The sequence below is a fragment of the Mustela nigripes genome, chromosome 4 (genome assembly GCF_022355385.1).
Source record: "Mustela nigripes isolate SB6536 chromosome 4, MUSNIG.SB6536, whole genome shotgun sequence".
Taxonomy (NCBI): Eukaryota; Metazoa; Chordata; class Mammalia; order Carnivora; family Mustelidae; genus Mustela; species Mustela nigripes.
The window spans coordinates 84,978,001-85,001,879 of NC_081560.1; the positions used below are offsets into that span (position 1 = coordinate 84,978,001).

Consider the following 23,879-nt stretch of genomic DNA (forward strand, 5'->3'; position numbering starts at 1 on the left):
GCTCCCCAACCCCTACCCCAGTCCCTCAGCATGGGGGACACAGGACTCCTGGCTCTGATCTTTCCATTTGTTTCCCCATTCCTCTTTGCACAATACTCCTTGCTGGAAGTCGCTGCCTTTGACCTACTTCTTCTACCCCCAAGTCCCAGCTTCATTATATTGTGATGGGCCTGCTTGCGGGGGAGGGTAGGCACCCCACCCTCCACTCCTCCCTCCCCTCCCACAGTTACAAGACTGCTCTCTCCCTGCTTACTCAGCTACAGGAGTTGGCTCTGAGTACCTCTGACCTGAATCACGAGTTACCTTTTGAATGAATGCACGCTTGCTGCCAGACTTTCCATGAGGCCCCAGGGAGCCTGATTTACTCTCACCACACTCGCTTCCCTCCTTGGTAGATGACCGCCCTGATAAGAAGTCGGGAGAGGGAAAGGCAAAGTGAAGGTGGAAAAGCACCTTCTTCCTGCTCTCTCTGCAAAGAGTTCTCCTGTGGAGTACTTTACAAATGTTTAGTATAGGAATATGCAATGTAACTTGGCACAGGCCAGTTGAATTAGCACTTAATCACCTGAAAGGCTAGTGGCTTCCTTACTTCATAAAATGGTTTCCAGAAGAATTTTAAACAGCGAAACAAGTAGTATACTGAAACAAGGTCCTTGCCTTCAAAGCAATGTTATCAAGAGTGTCCTTCCCAGGAATGATTTTAGCCCTTCATAAAACATGGATTTCTCTAGGGAAGTGGCAATTTTCTTGAAAGCGTTAAAATTGCCCTTGATTTTCTAGTGAAAAGAGAAACTATTTGGGGCACCTAGGTGGCTCAGTGGGTTGAAGCCTCTGCCTTCAGCTCAGGTCATGATCCCAGGGTCCTGGGATTGAGCCCCCGCATCGGGCTCTCTGTTCAGCAGGGAGCCTGCTTCCCTTCCTCTCTCTCTGCCTGCCTCTCTGCCTACTTGTGATCTCTGTCTGTTAAATAAATAAATTAAACACACACACACACACACACAAACACACACCCCAAACCTGACCACAGGAAGCCCATGAAGATTAGGAAATACATAGAAACAATCACTTACTGGAATATAACAATAAAAGGTGAATGAGCATGCCCCAAATGGAGAAATGGGAGTATGTTCATGTGTTTTTTAAGACAGACATCTTTAGTTTCGTTTTATAAAGTAAGGAAACCTTTTAGTCATTGGTTTAGATTACTGTCTAACCCAGACACTGGGAAGGCCAGGGAGACTTAAGAGCCCTTCCCACTTAATTCCCATCAGAAGTCACTGTGTTAAGTCAAGTGTCTATCAGGGGGTCTCAGTGCCGCTGAGCACTTGGGAATACATACAATCATTGGCACCCGGGCTCTTTTCCAGAGACTTGTTCATTTAATTATGCTTCTTCACTTACAAAGTGTTTTAAGAATACAGTTTTAATTGGGCAGAGCATGAGTGTTATTAATTGCTTTGTGAAATAAAAAAGACTTTTTTTCCTTGACCCTCCCAATACAGACATACAGACAGCTACTGGCATTTAAATACAAGTTTTGTTACGGATCCAAAGTATCCACAAAATGACAATGCAATACCTTACAATTTTGTAAAAATAAGGATTGTTGCTTTGATAACAATGTAGTACCAGAAATGTCCACTGGTGATGTGGGAAATACTGATTTTACAAAGTGCAGTTGGTATATATGTGATACTATGATATAACTAGAAATGTACATTTGGTCTTCATCCATGACTCCTGGCACGGAGTTCCTAAAATCCTTGTAATTTCCTAAGTGATAAGAGCTACCAGGACATCTTTTGTTATATTCAGTGTTTGTTCCCAGTTCCTGAAATAGCACAAAGGTGAAAAGAATGTCTTTTGTTATTCATAGCAAGCCCCTTCTAGCTACACTTGAGTTATGTTAATAAGGTGATTTTTGGAAAGCACCTAAGACTGGGGGCTGGTTGCCTAAAGAACCAAACCGGTGATTAGAAGGTTGGAACTTCCAGCACCGACCCCCCCACCCCACCTCAGCCCAGAGGTAAGGGAGACTGGCTGGGATTTGAGTTCAGTCACTGGTGGTCAGTGATTTAATCAATCCTGCCTAAGTCATGGAGCCTCCATAAAGAACTCTTACTGAAGGAGTCTGGAGAGCTTCTGAGATGCTAAGGTGTGGGAGGGCGGCGTCCCTCAGGAGCCAATGGAAACTCTGAGCCCTTTCCCACATGCCTGGTTCTATCCATCTCTTCCATCTGGCAGTTTCCTCCATTGTATCCTTTTACAATAAGCCAATGTATAATACGTGAACTCTTTTTTCTTGAGTTCTGTGAGCTAGTCCAGTGAACTGTCAAACCCAAGGAGGAGGTCTTGGGAACCTCCAATTTAGAGGCAACTTATGGGATCCAATGTTGTCTCCAAGTAGGTAGTGTCCAAATTGAGTCAAATTGTAGCAGACCCAGCTGGTCGTGGAGAATTGGTTGATGGTGTGGTGTTGGGGGGACTACCACATTTGGTGGCCAGAAATGAAGTCTTCTGGGAGTAGATTGTTGTAGTAGAAAAACAAGAATTTTTCCTCTACAATGTATTTTCTGGGACAGTGAGTTATGGCAAGTTCAGTTAATATTGTCAAACATAATTTTATGATGGTACAAAGAAGTATTATTTCTTAGAAACAGAGTACCAGGCTGGTCTAGTCATTCCTGTCATATCTACAGAGATGGGGGTTCCTTCAGTTAATATCTCAAATGATGAAATTGAGGGACAGACCCGGCCACTAGCCTGTGCTGCTGTTCTTCACAGGTTTGGTTGGAGATGTACTGTTTAATGCTTAAGGTTGAAAGGAGAGAAATATCTTCCTGTTGGCTTTCTTAGGGCATATGCTGGTTATGAGATGGACAGTTTAGAACCATTTTTAGTGGTTACATTAAAAATGCAGCCCATTAAAAATGGCTAAGAGAGGGGCTCCGGGGTGGCTCAGTCACTTAAGTGCCTGACTTCAGATCAGGTCATGATCCCGGGGTCCTGGTATCAAGCCCCCCATCTGGGTTCCTGCTCAGCAGGGAGCCTGCTTCTCCCTCTGCACCTCCCCCTGCTTGTGCAGGCTCTCTCTCTCTTAAATAAAATCTTTTTTTTTTTTTTAAATGGGTAAGAGAACTACCCAGCTGGGCAAAGAAGAAAGATTGTATTTTTCTAGATATGGGGAAGAAAGAGGTGTTAATTTATGAATAGGAGAACTGGCACTTGCCACATGTGGTCACCTTTGAGTTCCAGTCACTGGTCCTCTGTATGGATCTGATGGTCTGCTCAGAGCATTTGGGCTTAGTAAATGGTGCTTTGCTAGTTTCATGGACACACAGGTGGCTGTATTTTATTCTGTCTGTGTGAGAGGTAGGGGGTCACTGTGCTTCTCTGGGCTGCAAACAGAAGTTCATGTTGAGATGGAATCCACTGAACACCCAAACTGGATTGATGCTTTTAGTTCTGCTAGTTGAGCCCTAGTGTCGAGAGTAAAGCTTTTCTCCTCTCAGAAGATGAGGGTTAATCAGATGTAGGACCAAGGCAAGAGGGCTTTTCAGAAATGAAAGGCAGATATTTTTATTGCCTAAAATCAACTAGCAACTGAAATCAAAGGTGGGGAACAATCCCTTAATATATAACCCTCTGGTCCTTCTGTTCAATTAATAGTTTTGATGGGTTTCATTCGGTAATTATTTCTTGTCCTCCTAAGAGGCAAAATGAGATTTTTTTTTTTAAGTAATCTCCACATGGAGATTACTTAAATCTTGAAACCTGGTGCTTGAACTCACTACCCTGACATCAAGAGTCACATGCTCTACGAACTGAGCCAGCCAGGCAACCCAATTGTTCAAGAAGAGACTTGGGATAATTTCCCTTCTTTCAAAATCAAGCTTTAAAACTCCTCCTTGTGCAGGAAAACACTTCTGGGGCTCCCTTGAGAGTCTGATGGCTTCTTACACCAGCGTCTCCCAGAAGTAGCTACATTCATGAGTATTTTCTTATAAAATATTTTAAGGCTTATGTGCTCTCCTGAAGTAGCCTGCAGTGTGCTTCTTGGGCTCTTACTTTATGTTGATGCCGTTGTCCCTGATGAGCCCAGTGTTCAGTTCACGAGTTCCATAAGTACTAACTGACGATGCAGGAGTGTTTTTCTGTGCTCCCAGGTGGACTGTTCGGATGTGATTGTGATGCTTGCGCGCCCTCTTCCCCCCATTCTATGTTCAAGCATCTACAATTCGATCTCAGAGCTGCTTGAATTCTCTGGGTGAATGAGCAGTCTGGTGTTACCTTGACATTGGCTATCCATCCTGGATTGGCTCTAACCTCCTCTTTAACCCCACCTCCCATTAATCAACAACACAGTCACCCGTTCTCAGGCAGCTGTTTCTTCATCAGCCTGTAAGCCAGAGGCAAGAGGCAAGGAAGACACAGGAGGGTGGGTGGGAGACAGAGATGACCTGGGCGGGCTCAAGCAGTGTTCTCTACTCTGGCTGAGCACTGGGGGTGCCCCGCGAACTTTGAAAACTCAGGAAGCTCAGGTCGCACCCCGCTGTAGTTTAGTATCTGGGGGGTGCCAGCCCTGTGTTTGCTGAGTCGGGAGTCACAGGCTAGAGACAGAGGTCTTCACCACAGAGAATGAAATGCTGTTGGTTGCTTTCTCTAATGCTCTGCCTCTGATCTAAACCCAGAATGCACATTCTTGTCTCTCAGTCCTTGCTCACTCCCCAGAGTATCCCCTCCAGAACGTCCTCTCCTTGTCTTTCACTTATTCAAATCCATTTTCAAACTCTGGATCTTATCTATTACTCAGGCTTCCAAATAGACCTTCCAATACACAGTGATCTCTGAGATTTTCGTAACTTAAAAAATCCTATCACTTATTGGGCTGCCTGGGTGGCTCAGTCGGTTAAGCATCTGCTTTTGGCTCAGGTCATGATCCCATGGTCCTGGGATCAAGCCCCTCATCCGGCTTCTTGCTAGTGGGGAGCCTGCTTCTCCGTCTGCCTACTGCTCCTCCTGCTTGTGCTCTCTCTCTCTGTGTCAAATAAGTAAATAAAACCTTAAAAATAATTATATCACTTACCTCATAGATACCATGTGGTGACATATGCCGCTAATTATTTTCATCTATGTTGTAACATCCAGCCCCGTGACCTTCTTGAAAGACCTACAGGTTTATAGTAAAATATTTCCGGGTCTTTGCTGAACAGTGTTTCCAATTTAAATCTAAGTGGGTTTTGCTTGTTTATTTTTAAAACTCCATTCCTTTGCCTTCTAACTCAGGGGTTTTGAACTATTGTAGGTTATGGATCCCTTTGACCATCTGGGGCAAGCTGTAGGCCTTGTCCCCAGAGATGTGCTCCCACAACTCCCTCCATTCTGCGTGCTGTCATTGGATTCCTAAGCCCCTTTGTGGCCCATCCATGGACTTGCTTTAACTGTTTGTTTTCAGCTAAGAAAAGGGATTATTTTAATGGTGGAAGGGGAAGGATCTTGGGATCCTTGGGAGAGATCTTTTTTTAGGAGCTACAGTGTGTGTGTGAGGGGAGCAGACCCTCAGACTGGTGGGAGGGCTTTGGTGTTCCTCAGACATCGCTGGGACCACAGCGTGGGGCTGCTGCCGCCAAAGTGGGCAGAGCTTAGTATCTTGACCAACCACTAGGTGTCACTACAACACCAGTTAGTTGTGGGGCTAGTGTGCTGGAACCCCGGAGTAGAATGCAAGCAAGCTGCAGTGACTTCCTGTCAGGGACTAACTATAGCCAAATGCTGGCAGAATTTGCTTTCATTATAATTTTTTTCAATAGAAGGAAGACCAAAGGGTAGATACAGGCACATTAATTGTAAATAAGTTGAAAGGGGAAGAAAAGGTGAGTGAGGTAGGTTTATCTGGGAGTGTGATGTGACACCGGGGTTCCAGTTTCCCCTAGAAATGACCTTGTCTTGGACGTAGTTTTTCTTTCTTTCTTTCTTTCTTTTTTTTTTTTTTTTTTAACATTTTATTTATTTATTTGAGAGAGAGAGACAGTGAGAGAGAGCATGAATGAGGAGAAGGTCAGAGGGAGAAGCAGACTCCCCACAGAGCTGGGAGCCCGATGTGGGAATCGATCCTAGGACTCCAGGTTCATGACCTGAGCTGAAGGCAGTCACTTAAACAACTGAGCCATCTGGGTGCTCTTGGACGTAGTTTTTCTTGTCTCTCTCAGAAGGGATGTTGGCTGGTTGGGCCTTTCAGGCTTCTAAAACACCAAGTAAATATTATTATGTAATTTACCAATACTCCAAAATTCATTTTGAACCAGTAGTGACTGCCCTTTCAGTAAGAGTATGGCTAGTGTGCTATTATTTAATATAAGGGCATTTTTCTTGTTTGAGGCGTATTTTACTAAAATTCTCTCTCTTTTTTTTTTCTTGCAGTATAGCCAAGGCTGTTACCACACTAAGCATTAGCTCACTTTGTTTTCTGGTTACACATTGCATTTTGGTCCTAGTCAAATCTTTTACAAACACATGTATTTTGGCAAGAAAGTGTATCATAAATCTATCTTCATTGATTTAAGGAAACAGTGTGTGTTAGTATATCCTTTGATATCAGCCATATAAACATTTTTCTAGATAATGTCTTCTTAGGCAAGGGAAATAAAAGCAAAAATAAACTACTGGGACTACATCAAAATAAGCTTTTGCACAGCAGAGGAAACCATCAACAAAATGAAATGGCAACCCACTGAATGAGAGAAGTTATTTGCAAATAATATATCCACTAAGAGGTTAATATCCAAAATATACAAATAACTTATACAATTCAATACCCAATAAACAAATAATCCAATTAAAAAATGGGCAGAGGACCTGAGCAGACATTTCTCTGAAGAAGACATGCAGATGGCCTACAAGATGATTAACATTACTAATCATGAGGGAAATGCAAATCAAAACCACAATGAGATTTCACCTCACTCCTGTTCAGAGTGGCTAGAATCAAAAAGTTGATTTTTGATCAACTAGCCTGTTCAGAGTGGCTAGAATCAAAAAGTAAGAAATAACAAGTGTTGGTGAGGATGAGAGAAAAAGGAGCCTTCATGCTCTGTTGGAGAGAATGCAAACTGGTGCAACCACTGTAGAAAACAGTATGGAGGTTCCTCAAAAAATTAAAACTAGAATTACCATATGATCCAATAATGCTACTACTGGGTATTTACTCAAAATGAAAATGCTAATTTGAAAAGATACACGCACCCCTATGTTTATTGCAGCATTATTTACAATAGCCAAGATATGGAAGCAGCCCAAATGTCCATCCATAGAGGAATGGATAGAGAATTGGTATATGTATGCAGTGGAATACTACTCGTAAAAAAGGAATAAGATCTTGCCATTTGCTGCAACATGGATAGACCTATAGGTATAATGCTAAGTGAAATAAGTCAGAGAAAGGCAAATATCATCTGATTTCACTTACATGTAAAAGTTAAACAAATAAATTTTAAAAAACATAAAACCAGACTCTTAATTACAGAGGCCTAACTAGTGGTGGCCAGAGGGTGATGGGGGTGGGGGAGATAGGTGAAATAGATAAAGGGGATAAAGAGGTACAAACCCTAGTTATAAAATAAGTCTTAGAGAGGAACAGTACGGCAGAGGGAATCTAGTCAGTAAGATTGCAATAATATTTGGTGACAGATGGTGATTACACTTACTGCAGTGAGCACTGAGTAGTGTATAGAATTCTTGAATCATGATACTGTACTCCTGAAAGTAATCTAGCATTGTATGTTCATTGTACTTAAATTTAAAATTTAAAAATTAAAAGCAGGGTCACCTGGGTGGCTCATTGATTAAACTTCTGGCTCTTGGTTTCAGCTCAGGTAAGGATCACAGGGTCATGCGATGAGGCTCCTTATCAGGCTTCACACTCAGTGGGGAGTCTGCTCGAGGTTCTCTCTCTCTCTCTCTCTTCCCTCTGTCCCTCTGCCCACTCACGTATTCTTTGTCTTAAATAAATAAATCTTAAAAAATTAAAAAACATTTTGTATCAATACATCCTTCAATATTAAAAACGTGTTAGTATTGCATTATATTTAAAAATGAATATGATGGATACATTATTGCTTCAATTTTAGTACTATGTCAAAGACCTAAATAGGTTGCCAGCAAATTCTGTTTTGGAGTATTTGACGACCAAATGTGAAACTAGTTCATCCCACCTTTCTGACGCCGAGGTTTTGAAAGACCTCTTTTGGAAGTAGATAAGCTTAGTAGGAAAGTAAGCCTCTTCCCTGTGCTATACGTCTTATGAACATTCTCTGAATACATCATTGTTAACACAACCTAAGTCAGCAAAGTGGGTGTCTGGAGAGGAAATGATCTGATGTGTTTAATACAACACGGGGTTTAATACAGGCTTCCCAACTTAGCCTGAACCCAGGCGACTCATACTGGTTTGGGGACGGGGCAGTGGCTCTCTGTAAAAGGGGCAGAAAAGGAAATGGGGAAAACAAGACACTTTAAGTCTTACTATTTTAGAATTCCTGCAGGAGGGGGCTCCTGGGTGGCTCAGTGGGTTAAAGCCTCTGCCTTTGGCTCAGGTCATGATCTCAGGGTCCTGGGATCGAGCCCTGCATCTGGCTCTCTGCTCAGCGGGGAGCCTGCTTCCCCCTCTCTCTCTGCCGGCCTCTCTGGCAATCTGTGATCTCTCTCTCTGGTAAATAAATAAAACCTTAGAATTTCTGCAGGAGGAGAATGCCATCTTTCATGGGAAGAGTTCAGTCAGGAACACTGCCCTCTAAGAGCTGAGGAAGTAAGGCAAGCCCAGCTTTCCGCAAGACTCGGGTGGTCCTTGCTGGTTGGTCGGGGCCCAGGCCCTGCTTCTCAAGCTCACCGGTTCTTTTTGTCTCCTGCAGGTGCACAGCTTTAAGGGCTACTGGGAAAAACTGAACTCCAACCTAGAATACGTGAAGTACTCCAAGCCACGCCTGCTGTATGACAACAGCATGGTCCAGAAAGAATGGCACAGCCTGATCTCAGAAGAGGTTGGTGTGGATGCAGGAGAATAAAGCAAGAAGCAAAAGTATAGCATTTGATGAGGGGATGCCCTTTAGTCCCAAGGCTGGCTTCAGTTTGCTACACTCTCCCCAGCAGCTAGCCCTTTTGCATTGTTGCAAGAAGACCACGGTGCTTTTCTGATCTGTCTTCTCTTGAGGAGGAAAATCAAGTGCGCAGAGGTTAAGAGACACACGCAGCATGTTCATCATGGAAGTGAGATTAATAGCTCGGTCTTACCTGTGTTCTTGCATTACTTGTATAGTTTAAAATTGATTTAAAAAAAAAACCTAGGTGTTCCAAAAATTTATGGTTGCTGAGGGTTAGGTTTAGTTGAAAGAAAAGTGGCTGGGGGGGTGCCTGGGTGGCTCAGTGGGTTAAAACCTCTGCCTTCAGCTCAGGTCATGATCCCAGGGTCCTGGGATTGAGCCCTGCATCGGGCTCTCTGCTCAGTGGGGAGCCTGCTTCCTCCTCTCTCTCTGCCTGCCTCTCTGCCTCCTTGTGATCTGTCAAATAAATAAATAAAAATCTTAAAAAAAAACTGATTAAAAAAAAGAAAAGAAAAGTGGCTGGGACTGATTGCTAAATGGGCGGCACAAGGGAGATCTGTAGGGGGATGGAACTGTTCTGTATCTTGATTAGGGCACGTGAATCTGCATCTGTGGTGAAGTGACATAGGACTATGCACTCATTCTAGCAATATCCGCCTCCTGATTTTGATACTGTACTATAGTCCTTTATATCAGATATAAAAAGGGGGGAGACTGGCTGAAGCGTACATAAGATCTCTCTAGAATCATGTGTGGGTGCATTGTCATTGTATATAACACAACACTGTCTAGTTGATTTACAACTTCCAACCCATCTATAATAATTTCAGAATAAGGTGCTTTTTAAACTCATTTTTAAGAACATAGGTATTTTGATTGCTTGGAAAGTATATCTCTTTTTTCCAAAACTCTTTCGCTATGTTGCACTATGTGAAAAATGGCACCCATGAAACTTCGACCCTCCACACCTCTGACATGTTCTCCCTTCTAGAAAACTGGAAGAAGAAGGTCTATGGTGTACATGAGGAATATTCGTGAAAATGCAATGAAGTAAGTAAAATTAGGGATTAGGGTACCTAGAAAATGCGTATCTTTTGCGAGTACTCTTTTGGAGACCTTTCGTGGAAGGAGCTTCCTCTTGTTGAGTGTCCTCAACAAAACGATGCTGTCAGCTTAACGAATGCAGCCACCTGGGTCCTATTCTTGAGTTTGGTGCTGGAGTTTCTAGTGGGAAAATTGTATGTTAAATTGTATAGTAAAATTGTATATTAAAGCTTACAGACTGGCATCCTGAAGATAGATAATTATAAACAACAAGTAGTAGAGAAGGCCCTTACTAAGTGAGCACTTTAGGGGGATAGAGGCAGTAGGTTCATTTAAAAAGTGTTAGTGGGCTGCTGAGCAGGCTCTTATTTTGAAAGCCCATTTTCTGGATAGATGAGTCATCTTGGAGTGCTACAAGAATAGGCCCGTTCCAACCCTGTTCTATTTTCTGTTCCCATTATTTCCAATAACCCAGAGCTGCAATTGTTCTAAATTATTGTCATTGTTTGCGCTAAAGGGTTTTGAGATTTTATAATCGCCTAATGTGGCTTTTGCCAAGTTGATTAAAGTGTTTGAGGTTTTCAGCTGCCTGAGAACAGTTTCTGCGGTGGTTTTATGGAGGATATCTTTGTGGGGTATTGTGGCTTTTTTTTTTTTTTAAATCTTCCTATGTGAATAACATTGGCTAATTTCTTTGTAGGGTGATTTCTAACCTAGAAGCGAGGAATTTGGGTAAGAAGAGATGTGTAATAAAGTCCTCTTTATTTGATTTCTGTCAGTATTTGGCTTGTAACCCTGTCTTTCCTACCGGTGTGGGTTGGCAAGGAAATCACGCTCAGTAGTGTAATGAAGGCAGCACCCCTTTAATATCTTCCTGTTAGAGTGACCACCCAGCTCCTTCCATGTCTGTCTTGGCACCAGGACCTTTCGGGACAGCTGCTGAATGTGCTTTTGCTGGAAGAGTCCCTGAGTGTTGGTGTCTGGTTTTCATTATTTTTCTTCAGAGCCTTGATCTAATTACCATGCCCTGTGGCTGTACCCACACAATGCACTTCGGGAGTTCCTCTGGCTTAGGGCTGCTTTCCTTCCAGCTTTTCAGCTGTCTGGTCACACAGGGATCTTTGATTTTGGATAACATTTGGGCACTCCCTGGGCTAGGTCATAGGAGTCCAAAGATAGGAGTCTCTGGGTAAACTGTGTGGTTATAGGGGAAGAGCATAGGCCTGGAGCCAGACAGAACTTGGCTTCAGTTCCAGGCCAGCCACATGCTAACAGTATGCTCTTGGGCAAGCCATGTGTTCGCTTCCTGCATTAACCTTTTCAGGACAAGGTGACAGGAAAAACAAGAGTAAATGGGGGTAGTGTTTATAGCATCTCGTACAGTGCTTGGTGCACGAGATACCTGAGGGCTGCTTTGTCATTGATGTGTGAGGGAGAAATGCTGACAAGCCAGGAGATGGGTGTTCTAGAACCACAGTGGCCGGGGTGGGTGGGGAGGCATTGGCTCAGGAGTGGGGATGGTTGGGGAACAGAGCGAGCTCAGAAAAGTCTTTCCATGGGTGACAGCTGAGGTAAGTCTTGATTAAACACCCTACCAGGTAAAACTGAGGGAAGAGAATGCTAAACGTATCCAGGTACAAGCTTTTTTGTGGTTTTGTCTCTGGAACACTTTCATGCCTCCTAAAGTCCAGCCTCCGTTTAAAAAGCTATTATTTTTCCACTTATGCCACTTATTCCACTTATCCCACTTATGTTTTATAGGCTTGGATGTTTAGGTGTGTTCTGGGTGACCCTAACGGAAGCAATTTTATACAGTGCATTGTGGGACATCCTGCAGCTGTGCACACAGGTCATGTGAACCATGACAGTAAACTTGTGATCCAGCCCAGGGTGACAGGGTCTTTGCTTAGGGAGCAGCCCGGAGGGAACCAGCCTCTGTCTGTGTTACCAGGCCATCCATGCCCAAAGCCAGGGGTTCTCCCGCTAGCACCAGGTAGAAGCCGCGGGCAGGAGTCCTGCCCAGTGGTGGGGGCGTGAAGGTGCCTAGTTCAGGCCAGAAATTTTGCCATACGGGAAATATGACCGGTTGTCAAGGTTTTTGTGGTGTCTGTCACTCCTCTGCCCCTGTTAGAGCTCCTACTCCTGTACTTCCCGCCTGTTTACATCCTGTAACCATTCTCTCTGCGAGCACTTTGGGAATTTGTCCCTTCCTCTCACGTGCTTGGCCTGACGTAGTGTCCTAGGAAGAATGTCGTCACTAAAAGAAACAGGACAGTCTGGGTGAAACTCAGGGCTGCTGGCATCAAGTTTTGAATTGCTTCATCTGAATCAAAAAGCTCATTTGGGCTCCAGGTCGGATTTATCCTGAGGGGACGAGAGGCCCCTGTGCCGTCCCACACAGGGTCATCAGCCCATTGACTGGGGCAGTTCTGTTCTCTTGATGGGTGACAAGTTCAGCTTGCAGGAATAGGTTGCACATTTCATGAAAAATTTCATCCTATCAGCAAAATGATTTGTGTTCCCAATAACTCAGAGAAGGGAAACCCTGATTTCTCTGCTGATTTCTCTTCTTCTAGCCCATTTCCCCAAAACCACCCTTCTTGACTATTATTTTGTTTAATTTCAGAGCCAAGATTAACACCCCTCTTCCAGGAGGAAGACAACCACCAGAGGCTGCTGATGGGGCTGGTAAGTTTTCTGTGGGCCGTTCGGGTGCTGAGAAACCACAGGATCCAAGAAAAGGGAAAGGGCTAGATTGTGCTTCTCGGGCTGACCTTATTTTTCACTCATTCTTTTAACCCATTATCTGTTACCAGCCACTGTAGGCCCTGTGTGCTCAGTGGAAGACAACACAGATACGATTTCTGCTCTTTTCGAATTTAGTGTAGTGGGGGAGACATACGTAAATCAGTCACTGCCCAAAATATAGAATTACAAAACATCATAAGGCAATGTATGGCACTGAGTGTTTAAAACAAGGAAAGAACAATGTCTCCGTGGCATTTGTATTTGGGGTTTAAAATACAACAGAATAAAGTATCCTTTCTCAGGAAGTCCTACTACTAGGAAGACCAAAGACAGAGAAATCAAAATAAATGAATGGAAGAGCAGAATTAGTAAATAAATCCAAAATCTATTTTTTTAAACTGATTAAAGAGACATCTAGAAAGTCTAATACAATATCTTTAATCCTGTGCAGGCTTAAGAATGGGATAATCTATTACCTTAACTATGGAAGGTTTTAAGTATGAGAAAAACATGTGTAAATGCATATTTACAGAGTTGAAAATTCTAGTTAAAGTTTCCTTGATAAATAGAAATGCCAAACTTGACCCAAGAAGAAATAAAAATCCTAGACAACACAATAACCCTAAAATAATTTGAAAAAAGTTGTCAGAGATTATCTCCAGGGGCATCTGGGTGGTTCAGTCAGTTAAGTGTCCAACTCTTGATTTGGGTTCAGGTCACGTTCTCAGTGTCCTGAGGTTAAGCCCCGTGTTGGGCTGCACACTGAGCATAAAGCCTGCTTGAGAGTCTCTCCCCCCCTCCCTCCTCTGACTCCCACATACATGCACTCACTCTCTCTCTTAAAAAAAAAAAAAAAAAAAAAGAAAGAGATAATCTTCCGAAAAGGCACCAAATTATTTAATGAGTTAGTTCTTTCAAACTTATAAGGATCAGATCATACCCACCCTATGCAAATTATTTTTGAAAAAAAGATGGGAAATTTTTCAATCACCTTAAAAGGCTAGCATAACCCTAAAGCCAAAATCTAACAATGACTTTTACTTTCAGTTATGAACATAGATACCATAAGCTCAATTAAAATATTTTCCAGTGGTCCATTTGAAAAATACAACATGGCCAAGTAACCTTTTTTTTTTTTTTTTAAAGAAGGCTTATCATTAGCCAATGTATTAATGTAGTTCATCATATCAAAGAGGGGAAAAAATGATCATCTCTATAGGCGTTAAAAATTGATAAAAGTAAAATTCCACTTCTGGAATACACCAAATCAATAAGGCAAAAAATATCCTAATACTGATACTTTAAATCAAATGTTGGGGTCATTCCTATTAATATCAGAAAGAAGCAGGATGCCTGGGTGGCATAGTTAGTTGAGTGTCCAACTCTTGATTTTGGCTCGGGTCATGATCTCCGGGTCATGGGATCGAGCTCCCTGTCGGGCTCTGTGCTGCGCATGGAGCCTACTTAATATTCTCTTTCTCCCTCTCCCCCACTCCTGCCCCATCCAGGCTCTCTCTCTCTCAAAAAACAGAGAAAGAAATTATGGATTCTTGCTATTTTCACTAAAAATTTTCATTGTTCTGGAAATTCCATACAGTGCAATAAGAAACAAAAGTAAAAGAAGATGCTATGATTGTCTAATGCAACAAACAAGATAATCACCAGGGGAAATGGAAAATACTAATGAACAAGTTAATAAGCTGGTGATTCTAAATATATTTTCTTTTTTATTAGGATTAACCAATTAGAAAAGTTAGTGAAAAACATTATTCCATTTCCGAATCCTTAGCATCTAGGTTTAATAAAATTATAACCCAAAACTCTGACAGTTGACCAGGTGACTCACTTGACAAAAAGGAGTAGAACTGACACTACCAGATAGCTAAGTGTGTTATTGATCTACAATAATTGAAACAATATGGTGCTTATACAAAATAGATAGGAGACTCTAGTTTAAATTTGAATCTTTAGTGTAGGATAAAATTAGGCATTTAAAAATCACTGGAAAGAAATACTTTTTAGTCTATCAATGGCTGCCTATCTGGAAAAGATAATTAGAGTCCTCCTATCCCAAATAGCACCACCTTATACCATAAACCAGCAGAAATACCAGATAGATTAAGGAATCTAATATAAAAAATTAATGTGTGTGTGTGTGTGTGTCCTTGCCTACCCAATTGTCAAAGTTTAAAAATTGCACTAGCAAAGTTCAGCATATGGGAAATTGGGCAGCCTTATACAATGCAGTTGGAAACCAGTATACCCATTAGCATATCCACTGCAAAGTGTCTCAAACCTTCAGTACATGACCCAACAAGTTCCATTTCTAGGAATTTGGCTTAAGAAAATAATTGGGGATATGGCAAACAAATCATGTATAAGGGATTTTTTTAGTGGTATTCACAATAGTATAAGAAGTATCCCATATGTTTAAGAGGAGAATAAATAGTTCAATTCTAGTTGTTTCATAAAATTGAATACCGTGCAGCCATTACAACCAGCGTGGTAAAGAATATTTGACAACATAAACTATTACATGAAATAAAGGGCAAATTAAAAAACATTGGCATGAGTGTGCCCACTGGAGAAAAGGAAAATAAAAAATCCAAAATGTTAACACAGATGATAGGATTATGGGTGATTTAAATTTTCATTTTTATGGTTGTCATGGAAAAATGGAAAAGCACAAAAAAGCATGCAATAATTTTTTTAAAAAATTTTAAAATTTTAAGCCTAGTTAATTAACAAATGCCCCAGAGTGCCATGGGCTAAGTTTTGCTCAGGGTCTCATATATGTATGTATACATATAGCAGATATGTAAATCTGCTAACATAGTAGATATGTGCAGGTATGGTGTTAATTGTACAATTCTCGTGGTGTTTATTGGTGCAATTCCTCATCTCTAATGAGGAAGACCTTCAGCTGAGAAGAACATTTAGGCAAAAGAGAGGGAAAAAAAGGAGGAGGAGACATAAGAGCAAAAGGCCGGGAGAGTTGGATGCTCCACTGCACTGATTGGTGAGTTCCAAGAAAGATGAGAATAGAGTAGATATACAAGTCCGTTTAGAGGTGATAGAATCAATAATTTCATTACTTTTGCATGTCAGGGGGCTGTGCTGAAAGTCTAGAGGGAGGTACCCGATGCATTTCGTTTTTACTCCTGCCCCTGTCCTTCCAAATGCCCCAAAGCATGCCACTCCCCCCTACACCTCCCCAACACCCTGCAGCCCCCCACCCCCACCCTGGATCAACACAGTCACTCCATGATTGCAGTTGTTCCTGTAAGTTCTCCAGGTCTGGGACCAGTAGACTTCAACCCTTTGGTAGATCCCGGAGCCCTTGACATCTAAGTTAGTGGCTTCCCTCAGCTTCTTCGGAGAATTCTCATCACAGCTGGGAATCTGACTCTTGGCTCCTCGCTAGGCTCTGGTGACTTGTCATGTCCCTGATTTATGCCCATTAAAGTAACACTGTGGGTTGTGCATTTCCGCCAGTGGGATCTTCTGGTTCAGGATTTTTCGTGTTGGTAAAGAGTGTTAATGATTGGATCTAGTTTCAACCAGTAGCAGGTGTGAGTGGGTAGGTTGTGACTTATCTAATCCATGTCCTGTTTTCAGATGGTGTCTGAGCTAAAAGACCATCTTTTGAGACACCTACAGGGTATAGAAAAGAAGAAAATTGAACAGATGGTTCTGGACTACATTTCAAAACTGGTTGGTTTTGCTTTTTCTCTTTCCTGCCGCCCCCAGTCTCCCAGTATGTAGCTCCCAGTTTGTGCTTCAGGGTATTTTTCAGATTAGACTTTTGCAGATTTTCTGTCCTCACACTGGTATATTTGGTATGCTGTAGATTGAGAAAAGGGAAAAAAGAACAACAACAACAAAAAACCCAAGGAGGACTTGGTTATGAAAGTGGTTTATTATACTCACTTCAAACAGGAATCGAGGAGCTCACTTTATGAATGTGGCTTTGCTCTTCCCCATGCTGGAATTAACTTGCTTCTTTGTCCTTTGATAGCCAAACTATTTAACATGTCTACCTATCATCTTTCTGTTGACCTTAAATTTCACCTTCCATAATATTAAGGATTTATGTTCAAGCAACATTCTTCTGTGTACCTAATCACACAGAAGTTTTAACAGTCTGTGTTAACAACCGCTGGAACCAGTAGGACCAGAAGCAGAAGACATGTAGCCTTAGAAAACTCAGTACCCCTCACTTTCTGACTCAACAGTCATGGACTGCAGCCAAACCTGCCTGCTCCTTCCCAGCAGCAAACAGCCGTGTCTCGCAGTCCCCTTAGCAGGATGACCGGTGGGGCTTTTTGAAATGAATGGAGGAAGTTGCTGCAGACCCGACTGCATTGCTTCCAAGTCATCTTACCGGACTTCAGCCGAAGAGACACTGAGAATCTGTGTTATTGAGAGTATACTGTTTTTATCTGTGCCCATTTGGAGATCCTTTCTGATTGGTGCCCTGTCCTTAGCCTCCACAGGCATGGCATGGGGTTCAGGGCAGGCAACAGCCCCCTTGGAGACTGCTCTGTTGCTGACAGACTAGTCAAAGGTCTGACCTCGACTTGAGGTCTGTCATCCTCCACAGTCTTTGCTCAGAGCCTCTGTCCTGCTCTGTGTCTCCTTTCTTCTCACTGTCAGCTGTTGGCCTTTGTCATGTAACAGGCCTAGAGTAAATCCAGTTGTGCTTGACCTTCATGGAGGGCAGAGGGCCTGTTACCCAGGGCTGGGAAAGCTCAGCAGGGTCACGGCCTGCGTAGACAGAAGGGGCTCTGTTAGAATCTGGTGCACATTTTCACTCTTTCCATTTTGGATTCCAGTGCCTCAGCACTGACTGCAGAAAGGCTGGTTCTGTGTCCTGGCCCAGGCTAAACGCCAGCTGCCCTGAACATGCCTGTCAGGCCTGCGGAGGGCTCCCTGTGGGGACCCCAAGGGAGAGGGTATGGGGGAAGGGTAAGAGACTGTCTTTATCTTCCAGCTGGATCTCATTTGCCAAATCCTGGAAACCAGCTGGAGGAAACACCATCTTCACCCCCAGCTTCTCCACTGGTACGTATTTCCCCCTCTCTCTGATCAAGGTGTGTAAAGCCAACTCTAATTGCTGCCCGTTTTGGCAAAGCTTTTTTGGAACCTAACAATTGAAAGCACTTTCCAGCAGCCCTGACCCTGTCTGTCTTGGTTCTGCACTCAGCATTTAAAGGAATGGCCCTGTGGCTTCACCCACCCTCTTTCCCAGGGATATGGTTGATGAGGACCTAGGGGTGTGAGAGCTCAGGACCTCCAGGAAGGGGAATTGGAGTTAAAGCAACTGATTGTTTATGTGCCTGCTGTCTGGTTAGATTCTAGGCATGAGGCTTTCAACAGGGCCTAGTCGTTCAGAGTTAGCAGGAAGTCTGTCTCTCTGTGGTACTCAGAGCCACTGCCCAGACCAGTGGAAATTTAGGGATGAAGCCCTTGGCTCATGGCAGCTCTTTTGTTTTACCCAGCAGCAGGCGGGCCAGTGCTGCTGAATTTACAGTCTTTCACCTCATGACCAGGATTCTGGAAGCTACTAGGACTTTGTTTTTACCTCTGCCTCCTGGTAAGTCTTGGCTCTTTTGTCCTTTGTTGTAATACATTTGTTCTTTCTTCTTCTGTGGTCACCAGACTTTGGCACCTTACGCATTTAAGGATGAGACCTTCTGTGTCTGAGAACTTGTGTGTCTGGGGTCACTGTGAGAAGAAGGGCCTGATGTTGGTTTCTGCAGACCAGATCTCCCCCACAGTAAATTCTACTCATCACTGACTTGAGGGAACCAGAGCTGGTCCCCATGTACTCGCTAGGATACTTTGAATGAGCAGAGCTGATGAAAGATCTTTCTCTGATGTCTGCAGGCTTAGTTTATCTGATTGAGAAAGTTAACACTCAGAAGGAAGTGGGTCTGGCTGGGTGTCAGTAAATGCTTGGAACAGAGAAAGACAACTATCATATGATCTCCCTGATATGAAGAAGTGGTGATGCAACATGGGGGCTTAAGTGGGTAGCAGAAGAATCAATGAAACAAGATGGGATTGGGAGGGAGACAAACCATAAGTGACTCTTAATCTCACAAAACAAACTGAGGGTTGCTGGGGGGAGGGGGTGTTGGAAGAAGGGGGTGGGGTTATGGACATTGGGGAGGGTATGTGCTTTGGTGAGTGCTGTGAAGTGTGTAAATCTGGCGATTCACAGACCTGTACCCCTGGGGATAAAAATATATGTTTATATAAAATAAAAAATTGAAAAAAAAAGAAAATGCTTGGAAGCTAAAGATCGCCCTTGAGATTTTGAAATAGGACCAAGTCAGGCCTCAAAACACCCTTGGCACGTGTGTATGTGGTCATGTATTTAATCAGTCATTTGTTCACTCAATAAACAACCATTTGTTGATTTTTTTTTATTACATTCCATGTGCCATGCTAGAAATTAGAGCAGTTACAAAAATTAACAGAAGTCTAATTGGGAACATGTATTCATTATAAGAAAGAAATAAGCTCCTATCTGCCATGTGTTCATTACATATATGTTCTGGTGAGTGTTAAGCTTTATGATAGCTGTGTCTATATAATGTTTATCAGCCAGTTTAATTTATTTATTCATATGCAGCTATCACATCATATATCAGTGATTCATTCCTTTACTCATTGGTTTTAAGTCAATAGGTAGATGGTTCCCATTTTGTAGCAATAATACTTTACATAAATAAACACATTCAATTTTCCTAACAGTCCTAAATGATAGGAGCTTAAATTGAACCACATTAAATTGTCAATATCCAACCAGTTTTTGAACAACAACAAAAAAGGCACTTTCATATGGGTTCCACTTAATATTATTCCCATTTTATAGATGGTGGAACTGAGGCACAGAAAGTTACGTAACTTGCCTAAAAGTCACATGGTGATTAAGTAACAGAACCAGTATTCAAATCCAGGAAGTCTGGCTCCAAAATCTGTGCTTTTAACGACTGTTCTGTGCTGCCTCTTGAATTTTATATTCCATTTGAAATAGTTGATGCCGAAACATTGACTGTTTCTGGGCCCAGAAATCCTATAGCTCATCTCTACTTGTCTGCATTTGTGATACATCTGACTCCGTTTGGAGCCCTGCATGCTTTCTCTGTCCATATACCTTATCTTATAAGATACACTGGTAGTGGAGTTTCAAGGAGTTTCTTTGGATTTTATCAGATTCTGACAGTGACCATTCACGAGGAGAATTGATGACTTTTAATTATCCCAACAGAATAGGAAATTCAAGTTGACACTAGGAAGAGTGAAGGAGTTCATGAAAACTATATTAAGACTTTCTGGCTTCAACCATTAATCATTTGTCATTAACACAAAAGAGTTGGTAGAGGATTAGACTGACACTTTCAGATTTGTTCACCATGGATGCTCAAGCCAAATTTGTAAATGAAGTGACTTACTGGGGGCAATTTTATACCCGGGAGACCGTAAAACTTTACTTTCTAGGGAGCATCACACTCCTTCCCAGGGATGTGTAAGGAGGGAAAACGTGGAAAAATGTTATCCATAGTGATTGAGAATTATTATGAATAGACTTAATGGTTTGTTTCCATGAGTCAAGTATCTCTCTCCTTTTCTCTTAAATGTTGGTTTCCCTCATGTGACATGGAAAGGGACCCTGGGTCACGTGGGTGTGCACATGTGTGGGTAAATACAGGGTCTTCTTTTGTGTACTTGTGTATGTGTGCTTGCTTTCCAAGCCTGCTGGGCTAGTGAAAACTGAGTTCCAAGTGTTGGAAACTTATAACCCAATTGGTTAAAGAATAAAGGGATGGAGGACCGTGACAGCGAGTCATGGTTGGGAGCTGGAGCATTTGTAGTTTAAATGGGACCTGTGTTTCCCTCACTGGCTATTGGAGGCCAGCGGCTCTGGAGGATGAGGACTAGATTTGGCTGGAAAAGGCCTGTTTTGGAACTGATGCCTACTTTTAGCCAATTTGCTCTGTTGCCCAGAGCTGACACGCAGAGGAAGCCAAGAGTGGACTGTTGGATGTGGGGCTGTGCCCCAGGGACCGAGGAGCAAGGGTCATCAGGGATCTTCAGGACATGGATGTAGGCTGAAGGAGGAATTTCGAGTCCAGGAAACCTATAGGAACCTTCAATAAACTTCTTCAGGATGAATTTCATAACTTTTTTTAATCTTGGGAAGAAAGTCCAAATCCATTTGAAAAATCTCATGTTGTTGATGAGTGAGTAAAATCCATTTTTTGTTTTTTCGATTCAGGGAAGCCAGCAGAGTCATTTTGTCAGCCCCTTAACATCTGCTTGTGGGCAGAGTCTGCACTTTATCTGACCCTTGATGTGACCAGGACTTAGGACTCCGTCCCTCACTGATCATGATTATGTGCTCGGGGAGAGAACACTCCATGACTGCTCTGAAATTCAAGTTCCTGCTCTTTGGGCATCACTTCTTTGTCATGTCAGCTCCTAAGATTAGGCTGTGATCCTTTGTTTTCCCTACCCACGCCCATCTGTTTCTGAGTGTGGACGTGTTGCCACGCGCTTCTGAGCCCTTCCTTCCTCCTTCGCCGTCCGTGCCCTTGTTACCTCTGGTGCAGGTTCACACACTCACCTCCCAGCACGTAATCTCACGTACCTCCCGTAGCAAACTGTTGGGTACTGGTACTGGTCCCCAGTCCATTCCTTGTCTGTTGCCATTTTAATATTCTGAGAGTAAAACTCAACTCCTTTTTCCATCCTGCTTAGAAACCTTCAGTGTCCCTCCCCAAAGTCTACTAAATAAATTCCTTGCTGTCGTTCGGCATTCAATCCCTGTCATGTACGCTCAGAGCACTCTATGCTTTTGCCTTCATAGAACTGGCCATTTTTAAAAAAAAGATTTTATTTATTTTGAGAGACAGAGGGAGAGAGGGTGTGCATGTGCACATGAGCTGGGGGAGGGGTTGAGAGAGAGAGAGATAGAGAGAATCTCAAACGGACTTCCCCGTGAGCCTGGAACCTGAGATGGGGCTCGATCCCACGAACCTGAGATCATGACCTGAGCCAAAACCAGGAGTCAGATGCTTAGCTGACTGAGCCACCCAGCCACGCCAAATGGGTCACATTTTTAATACTGTGTATTTGTGATTATTTGATTGTCTTTCCATCAAACTGGAAGGTGGATAGGAGCAGCTTTGGGGTCTGTTTTTTTCATTATTATACACCCAGCTCCTTGTTGAGTGTCTGGAAGGGATTTGTTAAATAATTTCCAACCTTACCTCCTACCATTCCTCTCATACACTTGATTCCATCTCAGCTGGGTCTTTCAGTACTTTCTGAACATGCCCCATACTTTCTGAACTGCCCCATACTTTCGCAGCTTTCAGCCTCTGTTCATCTTGCCGCATCAATCCAGCTATCAGTTCTTGGGGCAGGAAATTGTCATGGTTAAGAGTGTTGCCTAAAGTCCCATGACCTGCACTCAAATATAGCTCTGCAACTTACTAATGATACGATCCTGGGCAACTTTCTTAGCTCCTGTGAATCCTGGTTTCCCCCTTGATAAAATGGGAATCGAGTGGTTCCCACCTCTTGGTGTTGAATAAGGATCGAGTTGGCCGGTGCATAGATGGAAGTCCTCAGGATGAGTTCGTTACTGGTCATTGTTGTTCTCTCACACACCAGGCTCTTCATAGACCTTGTGCTAGTTCTCCAGGCAGCCATGTGGGAAATGTGTACCAGTGGCTCCATTCCAGGGATGAAGAAATGGAGTCTCACAAAGGCTACTTACCTGTAGTTAGTAAGCAACACAGGAGGACTCTGGTCCAGGTCTGCTCATGCAGGTGACTCTTCCTACTGTCTCCTCTTTGTATATTCTCTGGCCTCATCTCCATGCCCAGGAATTGCATTTACCCTTCTAAGCTTCCCTCATGTGTGCTCTGTTTTCCAAGGTGGCTTTTCTGATTCTCTCCTGGACTGGTATCTTCTTCTCCCATGGATGTCATTTTTATTGCTTATTATTAATACTGTGTTCAGAATGCTCCATTTCTGAGCATTTGAGTAGCCCTCCCCATGAGACTTGGGTTTGGGGGCATTGCCTTCTTCTCTCTTGAATTCCTATAGATTTGCTCTCTGACCATACTATTAAATTTTTTTTTTTTTAATTAAGTTCAAACAGAACTCAAAAGCCCTTCTTCAGGGCATACACAGGGGTCGGGCATACAGACTGTCCCCCACTGGTTCAAAATTTCTGTGTTGACAAGGTGGTCCCCATGTGTCAGCATTTTAACCTGGGCACCTGGAGTTTTGAAGCTCTTCTGTTAATTGTTCTCTTTTGCCATCTTACTGCAGAATTGCAAGCCTATTAAGCTGTAAAATGGTTTTTCCTCATCCAGGCCTTGGACTCTTTTTGTCCTTTTGCCTAGGAAGGGACACACATGCTTGCTGGGAACTCATATCTACTCAGCACAATCCTTAGTCATGATAACACGAAGCAGGGGACTTGGACCTCTCTTCAAGTAGCATGTGTTAGACTCTAGGTGCCAAGGCACTGGGCTAAGGGCTTTCTTAACGTCATTGAGTTCTCTCCCTCTAGAAGGCTGGAGACACTGGCTGACCCTGTTTACCCTCCCAATCTCTCGTGTAGGTTTCCACACTCTGCATACAATGCTCGGCGTCCACTGCCTCCCCTTGCATAACCTGCTGCATTACTTCGATAATGGGGTGTTGCTTCTCACTGAAACAGCTGTCACGAGGCTCATGAAAGGTAAGAGGCTCCGAGTTCACCACAGAGCCCACCCCGCTCTGAGCCCCATTAGGGCTGGCTCCGTGGTGTGCCACCCATTGGTCACACAGGGCCCTGCTGCGTGCAGGGCCATCTGTGCTCGGTTTCATGCTCGGCATTAAATCTTGAAATCCTTAATATTGAAACAAGGGGATCCTCATTTGCCTTTTGCAGTGGACTCTGCAAATGAGGCAGCTTGTCCTGCT

At 43.1% G+C, this 23,879-nt stretch overlaps 1 protein-coding gene across 7 annotated transcripts in view; it reads left to right on the top strand.

Moving 5' to 3' along the window:
• Positions 1–23,879, top strand: part of GSAP (gamma-secretase activating protein) — an 83,597-nt gene that overhangs the window by 55,994 nt on the left and 3,724 nt on the right. For 5 of the 7 annotated variants that reach the window (XR_009403859.1, XM_059396977.1, XM_059396976.1 and 2 more), the window contains 8 exons: positions 8,907–9,035; positions 10,087–10,145; positions 10,840–10,871; positions 12,766–12,827; positions 16,506–16,601; positions 17,881–17,951; positions 18,389–18,483; positions 23,536–23,655. Coding sequence is in view for 5 of the 7 variants with exons in the window: in XM_059396977.1 (XP_059252960.1) it covers positions 8,907–9,035; positions 10,087–10,145; positions 10,840–10,871; positions 12,766–12,827; positions 16,506–16,601; positions 17,881–17,951; positions 18,389–18,483; positions 23,536–23,655 (664 nt within the window). In the remaining 2 variants the exon portion in view is untranslated. Of the gene's footprint in view, positions 1–8,906; positions 9,036–10,086; positions 10,146–10,839; positions 10,872–12,765; positions 12,828–16,505; positions 16,602–17,880; positions 17,952–18,388; positions 18,484–22,574; positions 22,733–23,535; positions 23,656–23,879 lie in introns of those variants that run through there. The other 2 variants (XR_009403860.1, XM_059396974.1) reach the window with 2 other exon arrangements.